A 14,416-nucleotide genomic window follows, 5' to 3' on the forward strand; every position below is an offset into this window, starting at 1 on the left:
GACAAGAGTTTGCTGCTGCGTTTGTGTTGGTAAATATGTACATTAAGAGAGAATTGAGGAAAAGGCCCAGATATTTTAGTTCAGTGTATTTTACCTTTAGGGAATTACTGAAGAACCACGTTACTGACATCAGAAGGTTTAGTACTCACACCATTGATAGAAGCAGATGGGATACCAGGATAGACATTAGATGACAAAGCAAAAGTTGTGGTTGTGGCCTTCCCTGCCCAGCTCCACCTTCTTCCTCCAAAAGAACAAAAAACCAGACCAAAGTAAAGTTGAACATTTTGCTGCCAATCCATCTAGTCTTTTTTTGTATACTTAAAAAAAAATTGTATACATGTATATGTCTTTATCAAAAATTAAATGTATTGAGGTAACATTGGTTAATAACATAAATTTAGGGTGTGCAACTTTATACTACATGTATATATTTTGATTATATACTGATTATGTTATTTTAACTATAATGTATTATATCCTGATTTTTCCCTTTAGATTAGAACATGAATGTTATCCCATGTTATTAAAAACACCCTTATAATATAAACTTATTTTGAAATTGTTGGGTTTCCCCTATTTTTGAATTTCAGGTGGTTTCATTACTTTTTCTGTTATGAATAGAGCCACACTGACTTGTCAGTAAAGTTTTTTCTACATTTCGGATTAGGTCCTTGATAGATTCCCAGAAGCAAAGTTACTACAGTGGTCAAGGGTTTGGACATCTTAAACTGTAGAATCTTGAAGACTTAAAGATTCTTGATAGCTGTTGCCATATTACTCTTTAAGGAAGCTGATCATAGCTGACCTTTCCAATGCAACAGTCTCTCTGCTCTCTGGTCCAGTGAGAGAATAGGGCATTCCAGATAATAGGGATTCATGAACATGCCACAGATCACATATTTTCAAGAGTTAATTTAATAGACAATAAAGTATATATAATTATGGGTTATTTAGAGGAAAAGATACTCCCTTGTTTTGCAGGTGAGGAAACCTTGGTCCAGAGAGACTGAAGTTGGGGAAGTCATACCAACCAGTGGCAAGGCAGGGTCTAGAGCCCAATGAAACTAGGCTGGCGACCTCTGAATGTCTTTAAGATCCCTGGTGCCTTAAGTCCATCTTTACAAATGTTAGTTATTGTGCTACTGCTGTTATGCAGGTGGGACTGTTACCAGAGAATTCTGATCAAAGGGCAGGAGAGTTACTGAACCATCACTAATGTTCTGTGGCATTGAAGGGAACAGGGGGCTCTGCAGCAGTTTAAGGACCAGGATTCTGTCCCGTGAAACTATTTCAGTCGTAGGTTTTTTCTGCTTATGCAAACTTCCCAAGAGTACTTCTGAAATCTAACTTGGAAACTAAAAAAAACAAACAAACTCTAGAGGTCTCCTAACCCAGTCCTTTAATTTCTTAGCCAGGGAAAATTAAGGGAGGAGTCCAGTGTCCAAGCCAAAATGACACAGCTGAATAGTGTACTGTTCGCTTTGTCAAATGACCCAAAGGGACCAGTTGACATCCATCCCTGTCCAGGGCTCTACCAGGAAAGGAGTCTCCGTAGCTGAATGTTGGGGAGCCTGGCGCCCTCTGGTGGCTTGGAGGAGCTAGCACAACCCCAGAATGGCTGAAAGAGTAGGGGATAGTCCTCTTGGTGGGCTGGTGTGCTCAGGGTTGTGTCAAGAACTTGAGCAAACTCACATGTTTGTATCCACCCTGCTCCCCTCCCCCTCCAAAACTATACAATTTAGGATCAACATGGAATCTGTGCCTTCTGAAATACATAATGCAAAGTCGAGAAAAAATGAAGATGTTGGAAATCTACACTTAAAATGGAAAAGTGCGTATAAAGTAATGGGTTCTGTTGGACAAAATGAAATTTAAAGAGTATGTCTAATCTGGTTGTTATCTCTGAGTACCCAGCCTGTGTTGCACTCGTTCTTTTCTTCTGTTAGATCACTCCATTTGAAAAGCTCAGCCTTTCTGATTACTTACTACAGAAGAAAAATGCATTTTTTATTTCTAGACCATATAAGAAATATGTCTTCTAAAAAAGTTTCAAAAAGATTTTATTTACTTATTTTTAGAGAGGTGGGAAGGGACAGAGAGAGGGTGAGGAATGTCAATGTACAAGATACATTGACCCCAACTAGGGACCTAGCCTGCAACCCAGACATGTACCCTAACTGAGAATCAAACCAGCAACCTTTCACTTCACAGGCCAGTGCTCAGTCCACTGAGCCACACCAGCCAGGGCAGAAATATTTCCATTATGTATTAATATATATTATATAACAAATGTAAAAATATACAATGTAAGCATTTAATGTATATATATCACTATTAAAGTAGAAAGCATACAGTGTCACTTTCACATATTCTCTGGGCATTATCCTTTTGTATTAGTTTTAGCTTGTAAGCTTTAATGGATATAATGTCCATTTTTTTTAACACCCATGCTGCATGACATTAGCAAAAGTATAGAACATTTGGATGAAAATACACACATACATGCATACTCCCAAAATATAAACTCACCATGGCCTAGGAAGGCGAGACAAACTTTAATCAAATCTTGTAGAATCCCTACAGACTTCTTATGTCCTTTTCTTGTGACATCTTCACAGCAAAAAGATCCCTCTACAAGTTCCCTGCTGCATGAGATTCGGCAATAAAGACTGTAACTAACTGAAATTCTTTTGGCCTTTTCTCACTCTGTCATCAGTTCTCTCCTCCCCTCCCCTTCAAGTGAAATAGGGCAAGCTAAGGATGATGCAGTTCTAAAAAAGGCAATTATTGTGACAGTACGGGCTATAAAAAGTTAAATACAGCTCTTTGAGAATCAAAAGCTTTTGTTTGCTATGTTCATGGTGCTGTTTTAACTATGGATTTTTCTTGTACCCAGTGGAGGTGAAAGAAATGGCAGAGAAAGCAGCTACTGGGCAGCTGACTGTACCTCATTGGCATCCTCAAAGTAATTTGGCTTTAGAGAATGAAGCTGAAAATGAGCCTGATCCCTTGCTGCAACCCCCGATTAGGGACCCTGAGAATGTGACTTTGCGGCATGTTGTAGGGTATCCCAGGAAAAGTGATGAGCCAGGAGGAAATGACAAATGTGACAAAACAGACAACAGTGACCATGATAATGATCCACATGGCAGTCAGCATGGTCCTGGAAGTTTCACCAGTAAGTTCAGTGGGAGGAATTGGAATAGGTAAACTCTATCAAGTAATCTCTCAAAAATAAGTAAACGTCCTGGAATATTTCCTTTGCTTGGTATCCCCTCCTTCCCAGCTGTTGGGGATCCCTGAATTTGAGGGGGAAGCAGGATATCCTTTTGATCCCACTGTCCTTTCCGCAGGTAAAGAAATCCAGAGATTTCATGAGTTTTTCTATTGTTGGAGCAGACCCATTTTCTCAAAGTAAATAATCCCTGTGCATTGACCCTGGTACTGGGTGTGCCTAGTATGGAATTGAACCTTTCTTACCTGAGGGCACCGGCAGGGAACCTTTCTTCCCTGCTGTCTATTTCTTTGCATTGCATTTTAAAATGGAAAAATTTTACTGGCTCCCAGAGTCTATGCCAGAGGAACCTTTGTGGTATTTCTTTCTTAAGATCTTATTTATTTATTTTTAGAGAGAGGGGAAGGGAGGGGGGAGAGAGAGAGAGAAAGAGAGAAAGATCAATGTGTGGTTGCCTCTCAGGTGCCCCCTACTGGGGACCTGGCCTGCAAACCAGGCATGTGCCCTGACTGGGAATTGAACTGGTGACTCCTCGGTTCACAGTCCAGCGCTCAGTCCACTGAGCCACACCATCCAGGGCCTAGAGGAACATTCAACTGTCATCGCTTTATAGATTTGTAGGTTAAAACTGAAGCCTGTGTATTTCACCTGGTAGTTTTCTTGTAGTCAAGGCATGAGATATTATTTCACAGTTGTTTGCAAGTCAAAGAAAGGTACATCTAAAATGATCATTTATTTTAGGTGGAAAATCTCTTGGCTTAGGTTTTTTTGGTATTTAAAATCTGTTCCTTGTCAGCTTCACTCTTGAATGGGTGAACAAAAAGGTGAATGATCCAGGGCTGCATGTAGTGGCCAGGCTAAACTAATGGTCTCCACTCTCCAGACCAAACCTGACCTGGCCATATGGGACATGGCGACCCTTAGCAGAATATACATGCACCTCTTCTCTCATGCTGCCCTTTGTCCTTCCATGCTGTCTGAACACCACCAAATGACCATGGCCATGGTTGTGTTATAATCCTTAGGTATCAGGCACCTGTGCTTCAGGAAAAATGAGCAGCCAGAGCATAATGAAGTCTTTCAAGCAAGTTCTGAAGCATCTGTGGTTATTGAGAAGTCTTGCAGCGTGAGTAATATGTTCTGGAGAGTCAAGTTGAACCCAAGGGTCTAATAAAGGAGAACTGAGTTGTTACATATTATGACATTGAAATAATATCTATAGTGGTTCTTTTTTTGTTGTTGGAGTATGTGCCCTTGTGTCTCTGATATGAATGAAGAAGGCTTTGCCTCCCTGCGTATTACGTTTTTTGAGTCAGTTGAACTCAAAGCACTGTGTATTTTGGAGCTTGGGGGCAGCATAGACAAGCGTCAGATTCAGCTCTGGCTTTTGAGCATCTAGTTTGATACACAAGACCAACTGTGAAAGTACAGCATGAGGTTAGGTTCCAAAGCTGGTGACTGGAGAAGGAAAAGCAGAGCCAGGATTGTAATGAGAAGACCCTCACCTGGAAGTCCTCTAAGGCCCAAATTCAGCCCTCAACTCAGTGGGAGGAATATGTTCTTGCCTGGGAGCTGAGCCTTGGCAGGATCTATGAGGTTCAGTCCTAATTTTCTACTATTTTCATTGAGGTTACAGCTTTGCATCAGGATTTTAACACATCCTTAAAGCCTGCAACTGGGCCATAGTCCAGCCAGGCTAAGGAGCCAAAACAGTTTCTTTTTTTAATATTTTATTTATTTATTTTTAGAGAGAGGGGAAGGGAGGGAGAAATAGAGGGAGAGAAACATCAGTGTGTGGTTGTCTTTTGAGCACTCCCTACTGGAGACCTGGCCCACAACCCAGACATGTGCCCTGACTGGGAATTAAACCAGCGACCCTTTGGTTCACACGCTGGTGTTCCATCCACTGAGCTACACCAGCAAAGCAGAACCAAAAATTTTTTTTATCATCATTGACATGGGACCACAATCTCTTAAAGAATATAACTAGCAATTGAGAATGAAACAGTGTAAAAATAAAATTGTGATAACATTTTAGGTCTTTCAAAGAGCATACTATTGTATTTTATCATTGCACATAAACTACTCACAGGATAATTTATTCCTTCTGTCATATGTCAGCTAAAAAGACACGTCATATATTTTTTAAATATTTTATTTATTTTTTAGAGAGAGGGAAAGGGAGGGAGAAAGAGGGTGATTGGTTGCTTCTTGCATGCTCCCAACCAGGAACCTGGCCCACAACTCAGGTATGGGACCTGACCTGGAATTGAACTCGTGACCTTTCAGTTTGCAGGCCGGTGCTCAAGCCCCTGAGCCACACCAGCCAGAGCAGAATGTACTATATTAGGAAGACTGGTTTAGCTAGAGAAGTGGGTCTATCAGGGAAGTGGGGAAGGTATGGGAGGCCAGGCTTGTCTGAGAAGTTTCAATTTGATATGAGAGGTTAAGGAGAGCAGCTGCTAAGTGCCCAGGAAGCAAAAGTGTGTGGCAAAAGCAGTATTCAAGGAAGTCAACTATGAAACCTCTACAAAAGGAGATCAAAGGTGAGGAAAGGAGCCAGTTATCTGTCATATGGGGAAAAAAGCAAAAGAAGAAGGGGTGGAGCAGAGATGCTGAAGAAATAACTATTATGTTAAAATTTTTAATTTTTATTTTTACTATTGAGATTGCATTGCTATTTTAAAAATCACTATCCTTCACTTGGCCTTTGAACTGTAATAACACCCAAGGGACTCCCTAGTTCTGAGCAGCCTCAGCCTTCTCTCCTGCAGGATGATGCCAATACGTGGACTGTGTTTCATTCACAGCTTACTGTGGGGAAGGAGAGCAGAGGCAGGTGTACAAGCAGGCAGGAAGGGCCAGCTCAGAGAGAGTCACCCTGACTGCTGGGTTATTTTATTTTGCTTTATTATTTTACTTTATTATATTTATTTTACTTTATTATTTTATTCATTGGCTTTAAATAGAGAAAGAGGGAGAGAGAGAAACATTGATCAGTTGTTCCACTTAATTATGCATTCACTGGTTGAGTCTTGTATGTGCCTTGATGGGGGATCAAACCCACAACCTTGGTGTATCAGGTTGATACTCTAACCAACTGATCACCCAGTCAGAGCCTTAGATAACCCTGTTATTGACACTACATCCAACTGTGAAGGGATTTCTTTACAGTGAACACCAACTTAAAAGTGATTTCCTGCATTTCTAATAGGATCAGTCCGGGCAATCAACTTGTTCACCAGAGTCTTCTGAGGACATAACAGATGAATTTTTAACTCCAGACAATGAACATTTTTACTCTTCATCTGCTCAAGAAGACTTAGCTCTAGAGGTAAAAAATTTACAGTTCAGGGTAAGGTACATTTTAAGCTTTCTCCATTGCCTTACTCCTTTTAAATTATTTTTATTGAAGAAAAATAGCCTCACATAAAAGTATATATAATGTTGATTTAATGAGTGTTTTCATGTGCTTTGAAAAAACATCTGAAAAATACAACTATTGAGAATGGAAGGTCATGCAATTTCTTCCAAATTTGTGGTCCTGACATTTATTTGTACAGTACTTTTTACTTTTTTTTTTTAAGTGTTTTTCTTCATTTTACCCAATTTACATATCCTTTCTGGGGACAGATAAGGTCTGCTATACTTTTTTCTTTTAACCAAACTTCGCCTGAGGATACATTATTGATCATAGAGAGACCGGAAGGGTAAGAGGGAGAAACATTAATCGGTTGCCTCCCAAACACTCCCCAACCAGGGACTGAACCTGCAAGCTAGGTATGTGCTCTGACTGGGAGTCAGACATGGCCTTTCAGTGCCTGGGATGACACTCCACCCAACGAAGCCACACCAGCCAGGGCCTGCTGTTATTCTTCTGTGTGAGGAAGAACTGGTGATCCACAGATGTGGGGAATTAGCCATGGTCTACCAAGCTTTAGTGGTGGGAGAGCCGGGGTAACAGCAGCAAATAATGAAGCTGTCCAGTACAGTAGGCTTTCTTGGAAATCTGCCTAGCTTTTGCAAAAACTTATTTGTACAGTGTATTTTCATTTATAGAGTGAAACTCATTGGATTCTCTTATTTACTTATATAATTTCTACCTCATCTCCTCACTAACCTGCCACCCTTTTTGGATCTTTTATTATCAGTATGGAAGGTGGGGTAGAGGAAATGGAGGATCATACATGTCAATCACAACATTTGACTGACAAGAATAATTTAGTGATGCATCAAAAAGGATCATTTCCACTTGTCTGCACTTCTGAAAACTCAGAGCAGTTTTCTATTATTTTCAACAATTCTTGATTTTATTGTGAGCAGGCTGGGATATTATGAACATTTTTAATAAAAAGATATATATATATATATAAAATACATATATAAAAAGTATAGCAGAAAAAAGTATACAGATCTTAAGTGTTTAGCTCATGAACTTTCACAAACTGAATAAATTCATGTAACCAGCACCCAGATCAAGAAACAACGTTATTGGTCCCAGAAAAGATCTGCTTTGTGCCTGCTCCTCCCCATCACGTCCTCCCCTCAAACTGATGTTCTGAATTCTTACCCCATAGAGTAACTTTTCGGTCTGGGTTATTTTCTGGCTCTTTGGCTTTTCTGATAAAACTTCCGGGAATCAAAACATCTTTGTTGGGAGGTTGGGGTGAGGAGGGTATAATGATGAAGGGAAGCTCACGTAATTCCTACTTACAGTGGAAGGTGGGGGAGTCTTTGTTGAGGAGCAACATATGGTACAAATAAGTACTTAGTGTCTGCAAAGCAGGTTTGTTATTTTTCTATAAAAGATGTAGGAATCTTACGAAGATTTTCAGGGTTTAAGAACATCAGGAAATTCTCAACCTTTTGATGATATATCTGCCTCCATTGAACCTCCTTTCTCTATTTTGCAGACCTCAAGTCCTATAGAAGAAGACTTTGAAGGAATACAAGATGCATTTGCCCAACATCAAGGCTCTGGTAATAAGCCATTAGGGCAGATTCCTTTGAGAATCACTTGCCTTCACTTTGTGTCAGAACACAGATGTTTAGAGCTGGAACAGTCTCAGAGATAACCTCCTCCAGGCTTTTCAATTTACACATGAGAGAACCTAGCCTCATTGATTTCCCCTCATTAGAATATATCTCATGCCCCTGAACAGCTTCAGGACATCCATACAGCATGTCATTTATACTCCCCCTTGAGTTCTTATGGCCTGTGTTGTAGTTGTTGCTTCTTTTTTTCCTCTAGTCTTTCACTAGCATCCAGGCTTCTTCATGGCACATATCAGGTATTTAGTTATCTTTGCCAAGCTGACCTGAGGGATTTACCCAGGTCATACAGTGAGTTATTCACACAACAGAAACTAGGTTACCATGTCCTTCTCTATGCCAAAAGGCAGAGTGTTACCATCATTTTCCTTTTCTTGCAGCCAATAGTGCTGAATCAGCATAACATTCTTCCCTTGGGAGGCCTTTGGTTCTATACAGCTTAGCAACTGCTTTCTGTTACATAGGAAGTTAACCTTGGATCAGTAGCCAGGGTTTGGCACAAGACAAGATATAAGAACCACTGATTCTGATATAGACATTTAAAAAATTGTATACTTTTGCTCTTTTAAGGTATGCAACCATCTAATTTAAAACCAGAGTTAACCACCTACCAAGCCATGTAGCTGTCCACAGTCATGTCTCAACACTCTTAACCAGCTTTGCAGGGTGGGCTTGGGTTTTGAACTCACTCTCTTTCTCCTGCGGCAGCCGCCAGCTTCCATTTCTAACCTGATCCAGGCCCCAATCACAGTTGGGAGCATTTTAAGAAGCCTTAAGCTTTTAAACGAACAGTTAAATTTTCAGGATGATCTGTATTATTAAGTCCCCAGACCTAGGTCTTGGGCCATGCACTTCTTTCTGTGGAGCCTCTGCCCCTGGTTACTTCTTGGGTGAGCCTGGCCAGCACATAGCCACCTTGCTTGTGTTTGGAAGAAGGTTGAGTGGAATAGAGAAGTTAGGTCAGAAAACCTGGGCTAGTTTGATTCAAACATCTGCAGTACATGAAGAAGCCTCTGATTTCTACTGTTTCATTCTTTCAGCCCTTTCTTTCCCCGTTTCCACTAGGGCTCTGATATATATCTGCTGCACACCAAGTAATGAAACAGGGGTAACAATTGGACATGCACTGCTTCCAAGCCCAGTCCTGCCACTGATTTTTTTTTCCTGCATGACCTTGGGCAACTTACTTCACTCCAGGGTCCCACTTTCCCCTTGTATAAAGGAAGTGGTCAGACTCTAAAATCTCTAAATTCCTCTCCTGCTCCTGCTCTAAATTGTGCTTACTGGGAGTTCATTTATGCTTTCTAGGTATTTGAAAGAGGGTCACAGGAAGAAGAACCCCAATGCATCTTCACTGGTGGGGTTTCAGAGCTCCTCGGCATTCTTCTTGTGGGCCTCTTACTGCCCACCAGACAACATGGACCTCAGGAATGGCAGGGGGATTGTGAGCATTTGCTAACAGGGTGGGCTGCTCTGTCCCCATCTCTGTAAATCACAGCGGTACAGTGGTGGGAAGGAGCATGGATACTGGCCCTGTCTGCCCAGAGGTCTGCACACTATCTGACTGAGAATTGGGGTGGGCTGACTTCAGACATTTGATGCCAAGGAGAACAGAAGGCAGTGAATTAGCTCCTAAAACTCAAGACCCCACCCCTACTCCTTAAGTGGTATTTGATGGCCAAGAAGCACAGTTAGCACTCTGAGAACACCCAGCTAATGGTCTTTTCTATTTGGAATCAGTGAACAAGCAGTTCTTGGTTTCAACGCCCCCTGGTGTCTGTTGACTGGAACCAGGTCAGTGTGCCTTCCTGAAAAGACAAAACAACATTTGTCTCCAGAAATAACTGTGTGGTTATAACTGGAAGGCCAGTAAATGGCTTGATTGTGTTGTGAGTGTCAGAGTTCTCCCCTCTGAGCAAGGAAAATAAACTTTCAGAGCAAAAACCTCTTGTACAGCACTCAATCCAAACCTAATTAGGGAACACTTTTGTTTATCCAGATTATTTCTCATTGTGGATAAGACCAAGGGAAATTGAAGAGAATAAAAATAATAATCTGGGTTGGCAACAATTCTTTTACAAGTACATTTACTTTATTCTTTCAGGTGGAAGAGAGGTCCAAATGGGAAAAAGCGTTGCAAAGAATGCTGAGGTTTTGACCAGGTCTCAATTCCAACCTATACAAAGGTATGTGCTATTATTTTATTTACAGCATCAGACTCATAGAAGTGATGTTAATTGGTGATAACACCCCATTTTTATATATTGCTCATCTTAACATGTATTAGCCACCACGTTCTAAAACTTAGCTTTAGCATTTGAGCTTTGCTAGGCCTTGTTTAGCAGAATTGTGAGGGGCCATGGAAGGCAGTCATCATCTGTGTGCAGGTCCTGACTACCTTTCTACCATGTGACCTCCCCCAAGTTTCCCAGCCCCTGTCTTCTGTTTCTCTCCTTGTAAACTAGGAATAAGAATCCTTATTGAGAATGTTGACATGGGGATTAAAAGTAATAATATAACTCCTGGGTATTTAGCCCAAAGAAATTAAGACTTATATTCACAGAAATGCATATGTGAAAGTTACAGCTACTTTTTTTTGTTGCCACAAGCTGGAAACCCAGATTTTATCTAACAAGTGAATAATTTAACAGGCTGTGATATGTTCATACTGTGGAATACTCTTTGGCAATAAAAAATAATGAACTATTTTTCTTTTATTTTTACACTTCATTTTAATTTATTTTTTTACTTTTTTTTTTTTTGTATGTGTCCTAACTGGGGATTGAACACACAATGCTGGCATATAGGGATGATGTTCTAACCAAGTGGGCTACCTGACCAGGGCTGGCTGGCTGGCTTGTCTGCTCTATTTATTTACTTATTTATTTTTATTGACTTTGGAGAGGGGAAGAGAAAAACACTGGTTTGTTGTTCCACTTATTTACATCTTCATTGCTTGATACTTGTATGTTCCCTGACCGGGGATCGAACCAGAACCTTGGCGTATGGGGACGACTCTCTAACCAACTGAGCCAGCTGGCCATGAAAAAGAATGAACTGTTGACACACATAACAATCTGGATAAATCTCTAGAGAATTCTGCTGAGTGGCAAAAGCAATCACAACAAGTTATTTACTACATGATTTCACTTGTATAACATATTTGAGATGATAAAATTATAGAAATAGAGAACAAATGATTTGTTCCTAAAAGTTAAGGATGAAGTGGGGAGTGGGAGGAAAGTAGACAGGGCTATGAAAGTGTAACACTGGGGGTCCTTTTGGCAGTGGAAATGTCTCTATCTTGATTGTATCAATGTCCACATCTTGGTTGTGATATTGTCCTATAGATTTGCAAGAGTTTTCATTGAGGGAAACTGGGTAAAGTGTATTTCTTTTTTTAAAGATTTTATTTATTTATTTATTTTAGAGAGGGAAGGGAGAGATAGAGAGAGAGAGAGAAACATCAATGTGCGGTTGCTGGGGGTTATGGCCTGCAACCCAGGCATGTGCCCTGGCTGGGAATCGAACCTGGGACACTTTGGTTCCCAGCCCGCGCTCCATCCACTGAGCTACACCAGCCAGGGCTAAAGTGTATTTCTTAAAACTCCATGTGAATATATAGTTATCTTATAATGAAAAGTTTAATTAAAAAACTAATAATAGATGTAAAGGGCCTGGTACAATAACATTTAGTTTACTTTCCCCTCTCTGGGCCTCAGTTTCCTTTTCTGTAATAATTATAGCTAGTGTTTCCTATGCAGCTACTATATGCCAGGTACTTTGTTTTGTCAAATTTAATTCATGTAACAATCCTATGAGGTACGTACTATTATTTCCACTTTGCCAATAAGGAAAGCAAAGTTCAGAGAGTTTAAGTATTTTTTCTAAGGTTGAACAGTTAGTAAGTGTCTATATCACTTAGGCTAGATTATGCTACATAACAATCCCCAGGTTTTAGTGGCTTAAAACAATAAAAGTTTATCTTTGCTCATGCTCCATGTCCATCATGGGAAGGCCAGGAGGGGTCTGTGCTTCATTACCTTCTATCAGAGATGCCAATTGAGGATAGTCTCCTTCTCTGTGCTTTCTTAATTGCTGAGGTGACAAAAGGGGACATGGTGGATTGTGCACTGTCCTTTAAAGTTTCTTCCCAAGAGTTACATCACTTTCACTTATGTTCCACTGGTTAAAACAAGTCATGTGACCACTTATGTAAATTAGGATGACCAAAAAGTATGGTCCTACTGTGTGCTTGGAAGGAGACCAAGTATTTTAGTGAAGAGAATTAGTTACAACTCAAATTCAAAGTCTATGCTCCTTCCTTTTTATTACTAGTCTCACAGGATTGTTGCAAAATTAGAAATGTGAAAACATGGAGGGGTTTAGCATGGGATCTGGCTTATGGTTTGCATTCAGTAAGTATTGAGATTAAATACTAAATACTGGTTAAAGTAAAAATGGGTCAAGTTTGTCTTCAGTATTCTTTTCTGGCCATTTTTTGGCACAGGCCTCCCTTGGCTTCTCCTGATACTCTGTGTCAGGAAGCTGCCTCTCGCCTGGTCAGGTCCCATGGCAGTGCCCCTTGCTCCAACCTCTATCCCCAGCAGAGTTCCCATGCTCCATTGATTTCCTCTGGAATTTGCTCACTGCTGTAGAACATCCTTAGCTGATTTCAGATGGGCTGATCCTTCGAGAGTTTTTATTCAGTGTCTTAAGAGGAAACAGAGGCACACAGTGTAAGGCCCAGACATGCCAGAGGACATGTGGCTAGTTGGTAGCAGAGCCAGGACCAGAACCCACACTTTCTACTTCTGAGCTTAGTGCCCCTCCTGCTGTTTCTCACACTGGTCCCTTGTACCAATTTAGTGTACTCAGCTAACAGGGAACTCATATAATTTTCTCACTTGCTCTCTTACAGTGAACAAGGTGAACAAGAGGACACATTGAAGGAGTCACCAGAGGAGCTGAAGGGGAAAGACATGTATGGCTACTGAAGGGCTGCCCAAGGATACTGTGTCAAGTTTTGGGTTGAGGGGAATAGCATTTCCTTGTCTGAAAGAATCTACAGTTTTCCCATTTTATGTGAGACTATTTCTTCTTTCACCAGGAAGATGTGATCTAAATAACTAGCATCTTACAGTCAAGGAAATACTGTGATGTTAATAATAACAACTATATGTTGATACTTACCAGATTAGATCTGGTTTCCACACATATATACTTTTATCTATGGACATAATATATTTTTACCTGCTGAGATATATTTAACGTTAGTGTCTCTTGGTAAGATATTCTCTGATATTTTCTTTAAAATATATCAGATATTCTAAGATATTCTCTAACTCAGGCCTGTTGCCAAATAAAGACTTTTGTCAAGAACATTCTTAAGAAGTACATTTCAGGAATATATTGTTTGATTTTTCCAAACATCTCCCAATTATTGTGTGCTTTTAATTCTTTAGATCGTTGACAGACATTCAAGACCTGTCTAGTATCTCCTGTGAACAAGACGGGTCTTTTAAGGAGGTCTCATGCAAAACACCCAGAATCAACCATGCACCTACTAGTGTCAGCACTCCGCTCAGCCCAGGTAGTCACCCACCGGGGGGAGAAGCATTTCGGGAGAGGGAGTGACAGCCCCTGTCACATTGGCTCTGGGAAGCCAGGACTTGGGAGCAGACCTGGCAGGTGTTTTCTCACAATTCCGAGGTGTTTCTTTAGGGTCAAAGCTGCGGGGAATAAGCCCATGGAAGGCCAGGAAGGGGTGGTGCCAGTGGTTATTAAGCAGCTACAAAGAGGTGTTTTTACTTTAGTGGTAGAGTTGTGCAGATGTGAAGACCGCTCTGTACCCTGAGCACTACTGAGTGTAGTGCAAATATTGTGCATTGCATTCGCTAGAGTTTGTGACTTCAAACAGCCCCTTGTCCCTAAACATGCATAGTTCTGAGTCCCGCAACTATATACAGCTAGTGTTAATATCCTCTTTCTGGTGTCCTTAGTTCCGGTATTTTTGTAGTTCAAATAATTTCCCTTTATTTTGATGACTAAGTTTAGAACTGTCATTTTTTTTATACCTTGAGGAATTGTGTCTTGGATCAGTGATTATTTCAGTTATTAACAATT

The 14,416-nt window shown here is 40.6% G+C and overlaps 1 protein-coding gene across 1 annotated transcript in view; it reads left to right on the top strand.

Annotated features, from left to right (window-relative positions):
- TEX14 (testis expressed 14, intercellular bridge forming factor) overlaps window positions 1-14,416 on the top strand; it is a 69,555-nt gene that overhangs the window by 35,928 nt on the left and 19,211 nt on the right. The window contains exons 15-22 of the mRNA XM_028521764.2: window positions 1,746-1,834; window positions 2,900-3,181; window positions 4,264-4,364; window positions 6,453-6,572; window positions 8,152-8,218; window positions 10,395-10,476; window positions 13,212-13,274; window positions 13,756-13,883. Coding sequence (XP_028377565.1) covers window positions 1,746-1,834; window positions 2,900-3,181; window positions 4,264-4,364; window positions 6,453-6,572; window positions 8,152-8,218; window positions 10,395-10,476; window positions 13,212-13,274; window positions 13,756-13,883 — 932 coding nt within the window. The remainder of the gene's footprint in view (window positions 1-1,745; window positions 1,835-2,899; window positions 3,182-4,263; window positions 4,365-6,452; window positions 6,573-8,151; window positions 8,219-10,394; window positions 10,477-13,211; window positions 13,275-13,755; window positions 13,884-14,416) is intronic.

The sequence above is a fragment of the Phyllostomus discolor genome, chromosome 8, assembly GCF_004126475.2.
Source record: "Phyllostomus discolor isolate MPI-MPIP mPhyDis1 chromosome 8, mPhyDis1.pri.v3, whole genome shotgun sequence".
Lineage (NCBI taxonomy): Eukaryota > Metazoa > Chordata > Mammalia > Chiroptera > Phyllostomidae > Phyllostomus > Phyllostomus discolor.